The sequence below is a fragment of the Lytechinus pictus genome, chromosome 7 (assembly GCF_037042905.1).
Source record: "Lytechinus pictus isolate F3 Inbred chromosome 7, Lp3.0, whole genome shotgun sequence".
NCBI lineage: Eukaryota > Metazoa > Echinodermata > Echinoidea > Temnopleuroida > Toxopneustidae > Lytechinus > Lytechinus pictus.
In genome coordinates this window covers 35740097-35758206 of record NC_087251.1, presented here as the reverse complement: position 1 = coordinate 35758206, position 18110 = coordinate 35740097, and the positions used below count along the sequence as shown (strand labels likewise).

The 18110-nt window shown below is 35.8% G+C and overlaps 1 protein-coding gene across 2 annotated transcripts in view; it reads right to left on the bottom strand.

Moving 5' to 3' along the window:
• Positions 1-421: 421 nt before the first annotated feature.
• LOC135154767 (dihydroxyacetone phosphate acyltransferase-like) overlaps positions 422-18110 on the bottom strand; it is an 88571-nt gene continuing 70882 nt past the window's right edge. For both annotated transcript variants that reach the window (XM_064102582.1, XM_064102583.1), the window contains exon 15: positions 422-538. In XM_064102582.1, the coding sequence (XP_063958652.1) occupies positions 534-538 (5 nt within the window). In that variant the 3' untranslated portion in view covers positions 422-533. The remainder of the gene's footprint in view (positions 539-18110) is intronic.

Here is an 18110-nt window from a genome sequence, read left to right as displayed (position 1 = left end):
GTGTTTGTGTGCGTGTGTTTGGGGGAGGGGCTCTAGCAGTCTCCTGTCCCGTCAGGTATACGCAAGTGTTTAATCTCTTGAAAGTGTCTAATTGTAAATGTTATTATCAAGCTAGGAGCCTAGGAGCAAGACATATTCAAATTCAAAATGTTTTATTTTATTTTCAACTGAACAAAATAAAATGGTCGTATATAATCACAATGACATTTGGAAATGAAACTTAAACAAACAATATAGAAAGAGGTAGGTACAGTATTCAGAAGTAAAACAAAGTATTATAAAAGCAAGTTATCATAAACATTATAAAGATCTGAGAAAATGGAGGGATCAACTTAAAAATCATTATAGTGTGTGCAACCCTCTAAATAATTATTATAGAATGATAATAATGATCTATATAATCCCTTAATAACTTACTTTTGTGATTGATAGATTGATCCCGGTCTACCATCTACCCCAGAGGCTGCCGATCATAAATGAATGACTGTCAAATTGGTCTGTATGAATCCGGCACTGCTCAGCCAAAGTAATGCTCAATCTATCCACAAATCCAATTTTAAATGAAAGATGACCTTAAACAGAAGCCACACCGTCATATTTATATCAGATTCCCAAATCAGAATCGTATATAAAGTCTTAGACACGCGAAAAGACAACCATTCTGATGAAGAAGGAAATGATTTATCCGGTAATTTACGACTCGAAAATGGCGTCTAAAAATTGCGCAAATGTGTTGACCCTCGCATGGTATGGTACGAACTAGTAGGAAGTGGGAATTCCCAAAGAAGGTTTCACCATTGCTATACCGCCATGGTTTACCTTTAAACAAAAAGACGGTGTCTCGTCGAGATCAGCGAGGCGTTCAATTCAATTCAGTTCCTAGTTTATTTTGAAGAAAGAAATCAAATATTTTACACAACCTAAAGCTTGAAATTAGCATAATCAAAATCTTTGTGCTCACATGCTTGCCTATATCATATTATTCTTCTAATGTGCACCGCTTAGAATCATTATTTTGCACTAGCAGCAATTACCTGTGGCATTACAGGGGGTAGGAGTCCTTTTTCTTTATCAAGGTGTGTGTGTGTGTAGGGGGTGACATTATTTTGATTTTTTATGGTCAGGAAAAGATCGGATAAAGAGAATTATAATGTACCAGGATTACTCACAAGGAGGTTTAAAAATGATGAATTTTAAGTTGTTTGTAAAGTCTCAACGTTTTATGTGGCTTAAACGATTACTTTACGGAGAACGGGATGCAGGATGGAAGTTGTATTTTGATTTTTGTTTTCGATCAGTTGGGGGAGATTTCTGTTTCTAAGTGACTTTGACACTTCAAAATTAAATATAAAAATACCACAATTTTATTCAGAAATGATGAAGGCTTGGCAAGACTTAAGGAAATATCGTTATTCTGAAGAGGAGGTTAACCCTATTATATTCAATAATCAACATATTTGTATAAAAGGTAAAACGATTTTTGACAATGATCTTTTCAATAAAGGAATATTTAGCGTTGATCAAATTTTTGATAATGGCCACTTGAAGCCTGTGACTTTTTTTCAAAATCTCAGTATTACCGCAAATCAACTCCAAATAATAGATATTATGCACGCTATACCAACATGTTGGAAACATTTTAATAGTTCAATAAAGTTTTAAAAATTGATTTCGTAGACTTTGGGATAAGTATGAATATTGGAAAACAGGAAACAGCTTTTGAGGTAATTAAATAAAAAACAATTTATAACTTGTTTATTACCAATCTACAAAAACTATACAAATTAACACTCAAGGATAGTCATAGTGATTTTAATTTTACTGATACAGAAATTTGTAAATTATTTGGATATATCAGGAGTACAACTTCTATAAGAAAACAAAGGGAATTCAGTTTATGCTTCTACATGGAGCAATATATACAAAAGAAAATTTGATGAGATTTGGTTTCGTGGGAGATAATTACTGCTCGTTTTGTTGTACAAAAACTGAATCGTACTTTCATATACTCATGGATTGCATAAAAGTTAAACCTCTGTGGCAATTTTGTATTGATAATTTTTGTTTAGTTGAATTAAGAACTTTGAATTGGAGGAAAATATTCTTAGGATTACCTGGAAATTCTTGTAGAATCAAATGTGTCAATTCTGTTATTCTTTTTATTAAATATGCAATTTTTTATTTCAGAGCTGAAGGCCAGGTACCGTCATTCATTAAAATACAAAAATATATTACGGGTTGTATAGAGGAAGACATTCGCCTGGCAACGAAGTCAGGCAAGTTAAGTTTACATTTACAGAAATGGGATGAACTGAATGTGAAAAGAGATTTGAATGTGAACAGGTGGGATGCGTCTAGTGTGGTGCGAGTGTAAATCCTTGAGTGAATGTTGATGATTTTCTTTCCTCTTTTTACTAGTTCTTTTCCATTTCCCCTTATCTTGTATCAATATGATTTGCAGGTTTTCTTTCTGTATCCTATTTCGCAAAAAAATGTAAACGTTCATATGCAGATTTGTATATATTATGTTTGTTTACGTATGCATGGTATGTGCATGTGTGTGTGGGTGTTAAGGTGGGTGTGTGTATAATTCTGTTAAGTTTTGTTGAAGCTTGATGTAAAATGGGATGCAATTATGATACATGTATGTTGATTTCTGTTTTCATGCAAATCATTCAGTAATTCAATATTAATTATTAAAATACATAGAGGGTTGGGGGCTCAGTTTAGTTAGTTTTTTTTTAGATATAAAAGTATATTTTTAAGGAATTTCATCCCGTCCTTATTTGCTTCAGTTTTTGGTAAATATATATATATTTTTTTTTTTGCATATCCTTGTTGATGCAAAATGAATGAAGATTTGTATTTTTTTGTATTTATCTGAAGTTTATGTAATCCATTTGAATGAAATCCTTAATAAAAAAACATGTTGAAAAAAAATTCTTGTATGTACAGTTAGACTGCCTATTATTCACACTGAAAACCAAGCAGTTTATTGATAAAATATATTAAACAACTGATTCATAGCAGTTCAATATAAATAGGAGGTTCAATTAAGTTAAGCATCTTGGGTTGAACTGGAGGAAGAACTTCAATCAAGAGGCAATTATTGCGATGTGATATAGAAATGTTATCATTACATGTATTGGGTCAGAAATAAATATGTAAGTACATTGCACATGATGTACCTTACAACGTACATTAGACTGCGGTTGTTTGTACTTTTTAAATTAAAGGTTGCTCAATCATATATAAGTACAGCGGGATGTCGAAAAGAAGTGAGAGTGAAGGGGGGGGGTGATAAAATGAGCGAGACAGAAACAGTGGTGAGAAAAATGAGTCAGACAGTGAGAAAAATGAGAGACAGACAATGGGAAAATGAGAGAGGGAGGGGAAAACGAAAGAGACCCACACGGGGAAAATGAATGAGAGAGAGACAGTCGGACAGACAATGGGAAAAATGAATGAGAAAGACAGAGAGTGGGAAAAAAATGAGAGAGACGGTGGGGAAAATGAATGTGAGAGACAGTGGGAAAAATCAGAAAGAGATTAAAGAGAGAGATAGAGAAATTATAAAGAATACAAAAGAGCGAAAGAGAGAGAGAGAGAAAAAAAAAAGGTTTTAGATGTTAATTGTGATAAAAAAAATGGCTTCCATGGGCTTTTAAATGTTTTTTTTTAAAGTAGCTTAGGCCTAGGGCTAGGCTATAGATTTCTAGATCTAGAGTCCAGGGGCGTCGATCCATTTTTCAGATTGGGAGGGGGGGGGGGGCAAAATCATGAATCAACGTTCCAAAGGCGCTCGATCACACAAACAAACAAACTCATCCCCACACACACACACACACATATATATATATATAAACTCCTCAAAAAAAGTTTGGAAATCTGACTTTGATCGATAATCCCTCCTCGGTTTTAGTAAAGTGATATTAATGTCAATGAATAAATCATTTAATTCTCTTTAGAATGATACCCTACATGATATAATTATGGTTCACATGGAGGTGCAGTGCCTTGAAATGTAGGGCAAGGTCAAAATTCAAAAGTTCCAAAATGACACAATATTAAGAGTCACTGTTCGTTTTTACGTGGTGATGAGTGAGTTTCTCAGCGGTTTCTTTTGACTTTGATCGATAATTCCTCCTCGGTTTTAGTAAATATCAATGTGTTATTAATATCAATGAATAGATCATTTAATTCTCTTTAAAATGATACCTATATGATATGATTATGGTTCACGTGGAGGTGCAGTGCCTTGAAATGTAGGGCAAGGTCAAAATTCAAAAGTTGCAAAATGACACAATATTAAGAGTCACTGTTCTTTTTTCCGTGGTGATGAGTGAGTTTCTCAGCGGTTTCTTTTGACTTTGATCGATAATTCCTCCTCGGTTTTAGTAAATATCAATGTGTTATTAATATCAATGAATAGATCATTTAATTCTCTTTAAAATGATACCTATATGATATGATTATGGTTCACGTGGAGGTGCAGTGCCTTGAAATGTGGGGCAAGATCGAAATTCAAAAGTTGCAAAATGACACAATATTGAAAGTCACTGTTCTTTTTTCCGTGGTGATGAGTGAGTTTCTCAGCGGTTTCTTTTAATTGTTTTCATGCACCTTAACATCAACATTAACATGGAATCAAACACACCTCTGCACAAGCAAACACATAACAAACCATCACTACATAAACCACAACAAAACATAAAAAATGAAGAAGCAGGGGCTTGATTTGAATGGATTTTCATCTCTATTGACACAGACAAAAGAATCAAGTTCTGTATTGACCCTCCATGACTATTTCTGCTCGTTTTGCAGCTTTTCAATTCAGACCTCATCCATCACTTTTGAATCCTTTTCTTTTCGTGATGGCATTATTATAACAAGCATGGTATCATTTTAAAGAGAATTAAATGATCTTTAAAATGATATTAAATATGCAACGTGTAAAATTTGGAGTTGGGAGAAATTAATGGCCAAACTCAGATTTCCAAACTTTTTTTTGCTCGTTTGCAGCTTTTCAATTCAGACATCATCCAACACTTTTGAATCCTGCTCTTTTCGTGATGGCATGATCATAACAATCATGGTATCATTTCAAAGAGAATTAGATTTTCTTTTAATTGATGTCAAATATGCATTGTGTAAAATTGGGAGTTGGGAGAAATTAATGGCCAAACTCAGATTTCCAAACTTTTTTTGAGTGTTTATATATACTGTATATATAAATAAATATATATAAATAAATATATATATATATATATATATATATATATATATCTAAATATATATATATATATATATATTTATATATATATTTATATATATATATATATTATGTATATATAATTTTTTTGGCTTGTCAAACTTTTTCGTGGATGAAAAGTCAAATTATTCCTCGGAAAAATGTGCCCCCCCTTGAAAATCCTGGATCCGCACCTGGGGCAAATGGATAGTATAAGGCGTACTCATGAATATAAAATATTGGAAAGATGTACAATGTACATAATAGTTAGATTGAAATACAGCATACGCCTGTAATAGTTTTAGCCGAATTGAAATACAAATAAAGCCTACAACAAAATAATAGTTTTGTGTTGACTCTCGCATTGGTATGGTACGAACTGGTAGGAAGTGGGAATTCCAAAAGAAGGGTTCACCAGTGCTACCGCCCTGGTTCACATTTTAACAAAGAGACTACATCAGCGAGGCATTTTCATTCTGGTTTTAGCGAATGACGACTTGTCACGGCACTTTTTTGGTAATTGCACATTTTGGCAATTTACCAAAATGTGCCGAAACTATGTTTTGATAACTGCAGAACATTGACGGCACATTTTGTTAAATTCTGGGATAATTCGCTCAGTTGTGTATACTCATTCATTGCAAGGAGGTCATGTAATTTCGTCCAATAGCCGTTTGGTCCGATATCCATTTGGTCCAATACCCACTTGGTCCAATAAATTGACAGTTTGTCCTTGGTACAAATGACCATTGATCTAATACCCACTTGGTTCAATGCCCATTTGGTCTAATGTGTATAAATCTATGCAATCACTTGGTAATAACAGGTGTAACACGCCCCTCAGCTCTTGCCTTTTATATATATACCCCCACGGCACACCTTCACCCCTTTTGTGGACATTGACTTTCCCAATATCAGATATACAATGTACAATAACTTTCTCTTCAGATCTGAAAATGGAAAATTAAATTTTTTTCAAATGCCAAAAAAAATAAAATATATATATAATAAGGACAAAAAAGGTTACAATTCAATTGATTACAAACAGAAATACTAATAATTACATGCCCAAATTAACTGACACCTTGTACAAGAGAGAAAGAAAGAGATAGAGAAGGGAGTGATGGAGATTGATAAACAAATACTTATAAAAAAACGCAATCTAAATAAAAACGAAACACCAGAATACGGCTCCTCAAAAATAATAAATACTTAATGAACATTACTCTGCCAAATTTGATTGGTCTTTATTTCAATATCAGAGTCATAAAAACACCCCTAGTAAAAAAAGAATCAAGGAAAAAAAAATTAAAAATCCAATATCTGATTACATTCATTGGATAACTCTGAACAAAAAGGGGAAAAACAAAAAGAGGAGATCTAAGATGTATTTTTTTTGTTTTGTTTTGCATTTTGTTCTAAAAAATTACAAGAGTTAAGCCACGGGCATGCAGATATAACTCAAACTTAAGTGTCCGAAACCTGTCTTGCTTGTTTTTTCTCTCGTTTTTTTCAGCAATGCATCAGAATCGTTAGGCACATATTTAACATAAATACTTTGATGGCCATAAATTCTGTTCTAACACATTTTAGATCGTTCCCACAACTGGCACTATATGTTTGAGCTAGCTCGATTTTATTAAACCACTTTGTTGATGATGATATGGGTAGTAGACTTTAAATGAGAAGCATGTGATTATCTGAATTACAGTTATGTCGTTCTGAACCTCCAAGGCGTGGATGGGGGAGGGGAGGGGGGGGGGGGTATACAGGCGCATCCAATAAAAATCATGAGCGATGACCTTTATTCGTTTCTTTTTTTTGCTCGTCAAATTTTTCGGGTACGAAATGTGTTGCTTGTCGAAATTTTCAGGCACATTCGAACCCCGTCAAAGTCAAGCTCTGATACTCTTTTGGAAATTCAAATACCTGATGGAGCTTCATCTGAAGGGGAGCAAATTTAAGTGTCACATTCGCAAAGCGTGAGGATTAGTTTCACATTACTTGATGGACAAATTTAACATGATTGTATTTTCATGATAAGAAAAAATTGCAACACCAAAAGGGCTTAAATTTGAAAAAAACTTGGCATAAGCAAAATGCGTCACAGGGACGGTTATCAAAATCAGGCAAACGAATCGCTATTTGTGTCTAAATTGCAGTTTTCATCCTACATTGCGGTGTGTTTCCTTTTTTTTACGGGGATGTGAATGGGAACTCATTCACCCCCTGGATCCGGGCCGCGAAATTATTTTGCCCACAGGAGCTCCGGACCCCAATATGAATATTCATGGTTTCGTCTTCAGAATGAATGTACGCATGCGCGTGGATTTCATCTTTACAAAATTGTGGTAACGATCTAAATGTGACATACTTGCAAACAATGATGAATGAAAAAGCGGTAGAATTGAGCAAGGAGAATTACCTCCTTGACTCGAGGGAGTGGATCGACGGTCTGGCAAGAAAATAGTGAATGCCGGGCCAGGCCATCCGCCAATATTTTGAGATTCATGACCTAAAACCAGGACATTCTATAACTTTTTGTAAGCACGATTGTAACTACTTTTATTCTCGCCTCAAAGTCTCAAAGTCTCGCCTAAAATTCTATCAAAAAGGGATAGTTTTTTTATATTATATCCCAGTTACCATGGTTACACGAGCCGTTGTCAGTTATTATGTAATAGCCTTTCGATATTTTGACGCCCGGGGAGAAAAGTTGGTAGGCATGGTAGGAGAAAAATTGCAGACGGGCGATAAACAAACAAATTATCTACTTCAGAACTTCATTTTGACATTCAAGATGTTTTACTTTTTACAATTTAGCTGCTCCCATTCATTCATCATTTTAGAACTGCACTGAACATGTACAACAAAGATGCTTCATTTATTTACTTTTATTTTTATATTTTTTAGCACGATGCATGTTTTGCCTCGGTATCATTAACGAGTTTCAGACAACGCTACGGGGACGGATTCTACAACAGGGAAAAATCTATTGAAAATGCTCGTCAAATCACAATGTACAGCTGAGAGCTCTTTGTCGAAAATTGGTGAAACGGGACAACTGATCGTTTTAAGATTCTGAGTTGATGGAAAATTGCGAATATGTCGCTTGTCCAGAGTCCAGAGAAGTGTTTCATCATCATTTTTGTCCGACAAGTTGTCAGATCGGACAACTTTCATTGATTTTGATTGGCTGAGAAGCACAGTTCAAATGGTAACTGCCGGATAAAATAGGACTTTTCAGATAAAACGTCCGACAAGTCCCTCCATGAAACAATCCCCAGGACGGAACTGCTATTAGGATTCACCGATTTTCGACGAACTCGTCATGAAGGGATTTTGACAATAGATTTTCTATGTTGTAGAATCCCTCCCCGTCGCGATTGCGAAACTCCCTTTTTATCGATATAGGGCCATAATACTACCGTCATCCTCGTAATCAATGATTCTTGGGTGGAGATTTTCTCTGACACCTCACTTTATTCATATGATAGTGACATATGTTGTTTCCTGCAGTGCTTAACAAAGAATATCACACCTTTTAATTTGAGCATCTGTTTCAATTTTGTTTCAATTTCAGAGGTTGATAATTGAATCAACACACATCTCATTATTCTCGCTTATAACACACACGCTTAGAGACAAACCTCAAATATAAATGCATGTATATGTAAAATATAAACGGCAATAATCATGAACGCAAAATCTGTTTTGGTGTTTTACATTGTCTCTCGTATTTTTCTCTTTCATCTAAACCGACGCTAAAAATACATACATACAGAATATTCTCGAGGGTACTAGCGGATCCGGGGGGGGGGGGGGGGCACAGCGAAAGGAGGTCTGGACAATAATTCATCTGTGGAACTTCGCAGGTTTCGACTATATATGTTTTAGAGTATTTTAATATCAAGTATAATGGTTTCATAGTGCTTTTTCAAACATGTTTTTGCATCAAATACTACAAAGTTTTCAAGTTGTAAAAATCACTATGTTGTCCCCCAATATCTATAGGGGCGATCGAGCTGCCCCCAGGTTCGACGCCTCTGTTTCGAGTAGAGTGATTTTACTCTATTCTATGCAATACTCTATTGTGTAGACTAAATTATATTCTTTTGCAGCCTTTCTGCATGTTGCTTATTCTATATTCAGGAATTTAAACATATTTTAGATTTACATTTTTGGAAGTTCATAATTAATTACTCCAAATGCTTGACTTCACCTCGAAAATCTTCCCTCGGTCATTAAATTCCCTAATAACATTTTGAAGGGGGTTGGTACGTATACCATTGACATGATTGATATTAAAAACTTCATCCATTGTCGTATTCTATTATACCTTATCATGCTTATATAACGTGCAAAGGTTTCTCAAATTTGAAAATACTGCCCTTGAAATTATAATTTTTTTCACTCGCATGAGTATAGTATATGAAACGCTTGGAAGCCCCCTTCTTTATTGTCCCCTTGGATATCGTTAAGTAGAATCACATGCCTTCACCTACATGCAGTGGCGTAATGAGAAAAAAAATTGAGGGGGTTCGATATGGCGTATCGCGTAAGATTTATATATATATATATGTATATAGAATTTGCAAGTGAGCGAAGCGAGCGAGCAAAAATGTCGCAATTTTTATTACAAAAATCAAATTTTGTGATAGATTTTGACATAATATCATAAAATGATATCATATTTCACCCTTTTTTTTTTTCCTTTTCTCTTTTTTTTCCTTGGACGTGCGATTTTTATTTTTTATTTTGTTATGTACGCCAGTGTCAACGTGTATAACAGCACTCACGACATGATTGGTGTTACACAAGTAGATTAAATGGTTATGAAAAACGTTCTCAACATACTCAAGCATTTCAAAATTGTGATTTTTTTTGGCTCGGTCGATACGCTCCGTCGCATAATATTAGGGATTTTGGGGGGCTGGGGCGGGGACTAGCGGCTTGGTCAGATCAGGATAGTGCTGCCCACGATGGGCTATTTCCAATGTACTGAATAAACCAACATCGAAGATTTCTCAAGCCCCACCAAAATCTTTAATCTAGAACCGCGCCTACACAATCATAATAAGGGCAAATAGCATAAGACGTACTGATGAATATAAAATATTAGAAAGGTATACAATGACCCTGTTGTTTTGATTAAATACCAGAATAAACCTGTAATAGTTTTGACAAAATAGTAATGCAAATCAAGTCACATATAGTAAATTATGGAGGACCTATTTTGCAGACTTCGTACATCTATTTATAGAGAATACAAAATTCTGCCAAATTCTACCTTCACCCATCCCGAGATAGAGTGGGTCTACAACAAAAGAGGATGGTTTTGTGGACAAAAAAATGGGTATCAATCTTTAGCTGTCAAGTTCACCCAAGCCAAAATATGATTTGAAGAAAGAGAATCTCAAAGCATTTTGCTGAAAAATTCATTTAAATCGATATTGATTTAAAAATAATGACATTATACCATAAACTTATTTTTCACAGAACAATTAGTTAAATACACAACTCAACCACAATGATAATTATGCAAATGGAGAGACGATGTCATCACTCACTTTATTTTTTTTCTATTATTATCATATGAAATGTCTTAATTTCTTTCCTCATAAAAACGTTAAACAAGGTTTGATTCATCCTTGTAATTGCGGAATTGTTGTCAATTTAACATATTGTGATTCATTGAAGACAGTGGCGTAACTACGGGGGGGCATGGGGGGCACGTGCCCCCCCCCCCAATCGGCTGACCAAAAAAAAAAAAAAAAAAAAAAACGGGGTAAAGGAGAAAAAGAGGAAGAGAAACTAAATGGGAAAGAAGACATTATTGTTCATTATAATGAAAACCTCCCGTTTTCAAGTCAATATACACCAAACTGCCAAATATATTTCCTTGCACTTCGAGTTATTATTGTTTTATGTACAATAGTATGCTTCTTTTTCATGACTACTTAAAGTGATTGCCCCATTTTAAGGTCTTAATATAAAACATTTCCTGTCCGTGCTTACGTTCGCAGTAGTGGATTGGTGAAATAATGTCTGCTCTCCATGAATTCCTAGAATCAGTCCTTAAAAAAATTTTCAGCTCGCATCGTTTGGTTAGTTAACTACGTATTGTCTTCGTGAATTCCTACAAACAAGCCTTAAAATGCCCCTCTTCAGGTCTGAATTTCCTAAATTTTCAGTTCAGGCTTCGCGCTCGCAAGATTTGATTAGTGAGATGGGTATGTTAATCATGATTACAAGTTCTTTATGTGCATGTTTAGGTGGAATTCTAACAAAATCAGCAAGCGCTTATTGGCACTCGCATTAGATGACTATGGTGAGATGTGTATGCTCTTAATGGATTCCTAAAATATAGTCCTTAAAATCTTCCTGTTTTCGGGTCAATATTTACAAAAATTTCAGCTCGCGCTTCGCGCTCGCATTATGTAGCGAGACAGGTACGTATCATGATTACAAAAGATTGATTATAATGTCCCTTTTTATGTCTGAATATCAAAAATTTTAAGCTCGCGCTTCGCGCTCGCATTATTTGACCAGTGAGAGACATATCCGTTTAATGGCACGTACTGTCCTTAAAATGTCTATTAGGTCAGTATACCTGGCAACTGGGCGCGCTTTGCGCGCTCACTTAGTGACTCAGAATTTTTGCTGGTGCCCCCCCAAATGCCGTGACCCACGGTACGCCACTGATTGAAGATGTATTGTGCTTATAACTTTTGTGGAATTACGACAGAAATTAAAAAAGATGTCATTATTTTACATGCAAACGAATATCATTATCACGAATATCCTGAAAAAAAAATGGTTCCGTGGCGTACCTGAAAAAAAACCTCGTGAGGAGGGGCAAAGAGGGGAAAAAAAACGACGACGGAGGCGAAAAATTAAACAAAACTTGTGTTTGTGTGCGTGTGTTTGGGGGAGGGGCTCTAGCAATCTCCTGTCCCGTCAGGTATACGCAAGTGTTTAATCTCTTGAAAGTGTCTAATTGTAAATGTTATTCTCAAGCTAGGAGCAAGACATATTCAAATTCAAAATGTTTTATTTCATTTTCAACAGAACAAAATAAAATGGTTGTATATAATCACAATGACATTTGGAAATGAAACTTAAACAAACAATATAGAAAGAGGTAGGTACAGTATTCAGAAGTAAAACAAAGTATTATAAAAGCAAGTTATCATAAACATTATAAAGATCTGAGAAAATGGAGGGATCAACTTAAAAATCATTATAGTGTGTGCAACCCTCTAAATAATTATTGTAGAATGATAATAATGATCTATATAATCCCTTAATAACTTACTTTTGTGATTGATAGATTGAGCCCGGTCTACCATCTACCCCAGAGGCTGCCGATCATAAATGAATGACTGTCAAATTGGTCTGTATGAATCCGGCACTGCTCAGCCAAAGTAATGCTCAATCTATCCACCAATCCAATTTTAAATGAAAGATGACCTTAAACAGAAGCCACACCGTCACAATTATATCAGATTCCCGAATCAGAATCATATATAAAGTCTTAGACACGCGAAAAGACAACCATTCTGATGAAGAAGGAAATGATTTCTCCGGTAATTTACGACTCGAAAATGGCGTCTAAAAATTGCGCAAATGTGTTGACCCTCGCATGGTATGGTACGAACTAGTAGGAAGTGGGAATTCCCAAAGAAGGTTTCACCATTGCTATACCGCCATGGTTTACCTTTAAACAAAAAGACGGTGTCTCGTCGAGATCAGCGAGGCGTTCAATTCAATTCAGTTCCTAGTTTATTTTGAAGAAAGAAATCAAATATTTTACACAACCTAAAGCTTGAAATTAGCATAATCAAAATTTTTGTGCTCACATGCTTGCCTATATCATATTATTCTTCTAATGTACACCGCTTAGAATCATTATTTTGCACTAGCAGCAATTACCTGTGGCATTACAGGGGGTAGGAGTCCTTTTTCTTTATCAAGGTGTGTGTGTGTGTAGGGGGTAATATTATTTTGATTTTTTATGGTCAGGAAAAGATCGGATAAAGAGAATTATAATGTACCAGGATTACTCACAAGGAGGTTTCAAAATGATGAATTTTAAGTTGTTTGTAAAGTCTCAACGTTTTATGTGGCTTAAACGATTACTTTACGGAGAACGGGATGCAGGATGGAAGTTGTATTTTGATTTTTGTTTTCGATCAGTTGGGGGAGATTTCTGTTTCTATGTGACTTTTGACACTTCAAAATTAAATATAAAAATACCACAATTTTATTCAGAAATGATGAAGGCTTGGCAAGACTTAAGGAAATATCGTTATTCTGAAGAGGAGGTTAACCCTATTATATTCAATAATCAACATATTTGTATAAAAGGTAAAACGATTTTTGACAATGATCTTTTCAATAAAGGAATATTTAGCGTTGATCACATTTTTGATAATGGCCACTTGAAGCCTGTGACTTTTTTTCAAAATCTCAGTATTACCGCAAATCAACTTCTCCAAATAATAGATATTGTGCACGCTATACCAACAAGTTGGAAAAATTTTAATAGTTCAATAAAGTTAAGTTAAGTTAAGTTTACATTTACAGAAATGGGATGAACTGAAGGTGAAAAGAGATTTGAACGTGAACAGGTGGGATGCGTCTAGTGTGGTGCGAGTGTGAATCCTTGTGTGAATGTTGATGATTTTTCTCTCCTCTTTTTACTAGTAATTTTCCATTTCCCCTTCTCTTGTATCAATAAGATTTGCAGGTTTTCTTTCTGTATCCTATTTCACAAAAAAATTTAAACGTTCATATGCAGATTTGTATATATTATGTTTGTTTACGTATGCATGGTATGTGCATGTGTGTGTGGGTGTTAAGGTGAGTGTGTATATAAAAAAATGGCTTCCATGGGCTTTTCAAATGTTTTTTTTTTATAGTAGCTTAGGCCTAGGGCTATATAGGCTATAGATTTCTAGATCTAGAGTCCAGGGGCGTCGATCCATTTTTCAGATTGGGATGGGGGGCAAAATCATGAATCATGATTATGGTTCACATGGAGGTGCAGTGCCTTGAAATGTAGGGCAAGGTCAAAATTCAAAAGTTGCAAAATGACACAATATTAAGAGTCACTGTTCGTTTTTCCGTGGTGATGAGTGAGTTTCTCAGCGGTTTCTTTTGACTTTGATCGATAATCCCTCCTCGGTTTTAGTAAATATCAATGTGTTATTAATATCAATGAATTATAGATCATATAATTCTCTTTAAAATGATACCTATATGATATGATTATGGTTCACGTGGAGGTGCAGTGCCTTGAAATGTAGGGCAAGGTCAAAATTCAAAAGTTGCAAAATGACACAATATTAAGAGTCATTGTTCTTTTATCCGTGGTGATGAGTGAGTTTCTCAGCGGTTTCTTTTGACTTTGATCGATAATCCCTCCTCGGTTTTAGTAAATATCAATGTGTTATTAATATCAATGAATTGTAGATCATTTAATTCTCTTCAAAATGATACCTATATGATATGATTATGGTTCACGTGGAGGTGCAGTGCCTTGAAATGTGGGGCAAGGTCGAAATTCAAAAGTTGCAAAATGACACAATATTGAAAGTCACTGTTCTTTTTTCCGTGGTGATGAGTGAGTTTCTCAGCGGTTTCTTTTAATTGTTTTCATGCACCTTAACATCAACATTAACATGGAATCAAACACACCTCTGCACAAGCAAACACATAGCAAAAAAACAAACCATCACTACATAAACCACAACAAAACATAAAAAATGAAGAAGCAGGGGCTTGATTAGAATGGATTTTCATCTCTATTGACACAGACAAGCAAAATGCGTCACATGGACGGTTATCAAAATCAGGCAAACGAATCGCTATTTGTGTCTAAATTGCAGTTTTCATCCTATATTGCGGTGTGTTTCTTTTTTTTTACGGGGATGGGAATGGGAACTCATTCACCCCCAGTGGCGTAACAGGCGGGGGGGGGGGAGCAGGGGGGGCAAGCTGCCCCCCTGGCGGAGCTCACCGGGCAAATAAATAAAAAAAGGGAAAAAGAAAAAAAGGGGGGAAGAAAGGGAAAGGAAAAGGAAAGAAAAAAGGGGAAGGGGAAAGGAAAAGGAAAAGGGAAAAGAAAACTAAGAAAAAACATAAAAAGGGAAAACGGAAAGATAACGGGAAAAGGAAGAAAAAAAGAACAAGTGAGAAAGAACAATTCGCCCCGATATACAAATACATTAGCATGATTAGTAAGACAAAGAAATAAATTAAAGATGACAAAAAAGGCAAACAAAAGCGGGAAATAAAGGCAGAATGGAATTAGCAAAAATCTAAATTGGAAAATAAAGAATAGGGACAAGATAACGTACACTACCGGGCTGCCGAGGATTGAGATAACGAGCGGGAAGAAAAATGGATGGTATATAGCAAAATTTCGTATGAAAGTCTATCATAAACTTGCTAAATCTCCAAAGGCTCTGTCCAAGAGTCAAGACCCCTTGCAGTGGGGGCTCTTCATCTGTAACCTTTAATGGGTTCTATAACGGGCCCCTATATGGACCCTTCCTGCATTAAGCTTTGCGTTGAAGCACTGGCGTACGGGGGGGGGGGGGGTGGTTTCACAGCCAAGGGCCGGAAAAGAAAATAAAGGAGGCAGCAAAATGAGATGAATGAAAAAAAATACATGACATGATATTTGCTATAATGATGTAAAAATTAATCACATAATTAGAATTTTAGTTTAACAGGCCATTTTTTTTCTGGCTCGCTTCGCTCGCTGGCGACTTTTTACCAATTTTTCCACATTTGCTATGGTGTGCCCCTCACAATATTTGGATGATTACGATACACAACTGCATTGAATTTATGTGTTGTGTTAAAGCTATATAAATATACACGCAATTTGATTAAAATAAGTGGCCATCTGTAAGGTTTAAAATGGCTTTGATATCAAGAGGTTCCGGGGCTCTGCCCTGGACCCCACCCATAAAGCACTGTTATATGGATGAGTTTGGACCATGGCCCCCAAAAGTTCTACAACCCAAAAAAAAAAAATGACGAAAGAAAGGAAAGTATATTATATTTTTCTGAATATCACGTTAAAATCTATCTGCATGTTAGATTCTCATGAAAAGGTGATTTTTTTATCTCGCTCGCTTCGCTCGCTCGGGACCTATATTAAGCTACTTCTTGCCAGAAGCGCCATACTCGGCCCCCTCAAGCATATAGAGCTTCGCCCTGATGCTCACAATCATAACAAAAATCCTGTTCACCCTGGCGTACAAAAAAGAGAGAAAAAAGGAAAGAGAGGAGGGTGAATATGATATCATCTTTTTAACATTATGTCAAAATCTATCACAACATTGGATTTTTGCAATAAAAATGTCAAAATTTTTTGCTCGCTCGCTCGTTTATATATATATATATATAAATATATTTGCCCGATACGCCATATCGCCCCCCTCTAAATTTTTGCCTTATGACGCCATTGCCTGTTCCATGATATGACCGGGAAATTTTGGCTCTTGCCCCCCCCCCTGGCCACCGACCCCTGTTACGCCGCTGTTCACCCCCTGGATCCGAGCCGCGAAATTATTTTGCCCACAGGAGCTCCGGACCCCATTATGAATATTCATGAGTTTCGTCTTCGGAATAAATGTACGCATGCGCGTAGATTTAAACTTTACAAAATTGTGGTAACGATCTAAAAATGACATACTTGCAAACAATGATGAATGAAAAAGCGATAGACTTGAGCAAGGAGAATTACCTCCTTGACTCGAGGGAGTGGATCGACGGTCTGGCAAGAAAATAGTGAATGCCGGGCCAGGCCATCCGCCAATATTTTGAGATTTAGACCTAAAACCAGGACATTCTATAACTTTTTGTAAGCACGATTGTAACTACTTTTATTTTGTTCAGAGTCTCGCCTCAAATTTTATCAAAAAGGAATAAATTTTTCATATTGCTTGGTTCATATTCGAACCCAAAACCTTGCCGTGATTGTATGCGCAAGGATTATCACAGTTACCATGGTTACACGTGCCGTTGTCAGTTATTGTGTAATAGCTTTTTGATATTTTGACGCCCGGGGAGAAAAGTTGGTAGGCATGGTAGGAGAAAAATCGCAGACGGGCGATAAACAATCAAATTATCTACTTCAGAACTTCATTATCGGGCTTCAATATTTTGACATTCCAGATGTTTTACTTTTTTACAATTTAGCCGCTCCCATTCATTCATCATTTTAGAACTGCAATGAACATGTACAACAACGATGCTTTATTTATTTATTTATTAGGTGGTCTGTCATGAATATGACAGATCACCTTTTATATTCGTCAGAATTTTCTTTATTTTTATTGCCAAATTTTGTTCCCACTTTATCTCAAAATCGCGCATGTCAATTTTCCTGAATTTCATGTAATGTATGGACATCATTATGGACATGTCCAGCAAAGCTTTTCAAGGTTATCAAATCATGATGACGTCATCTAGGCGCCATTTTGGTAAAATGAAATGATTGATCATATCATCGCAACAAATCATCAAATTCATCCATATTTGCATCATATCAAATTCAGGTGACAGGTCATCAGGACATGTCATCAGAGGTCATGCAAAGGTCATGACGCGCACGTACGCCCGCGTCAAAATTTTAAAATTCCCCAAATCGACCGTGGTCAAGTTTGGGTACGTTTCAGGTCATTTTGAGCATTTCAACAATTTGCACGCGCACAGGTATGCGCGTTCTTGCACCTACCATCAGTATGCATCTCCGAGTCATAATTTATATTATTAACCGTATCAGACATCTGAGCAGGGCAACTTTGATACATTATTGCCTGCTTAAGACTGGGATCAA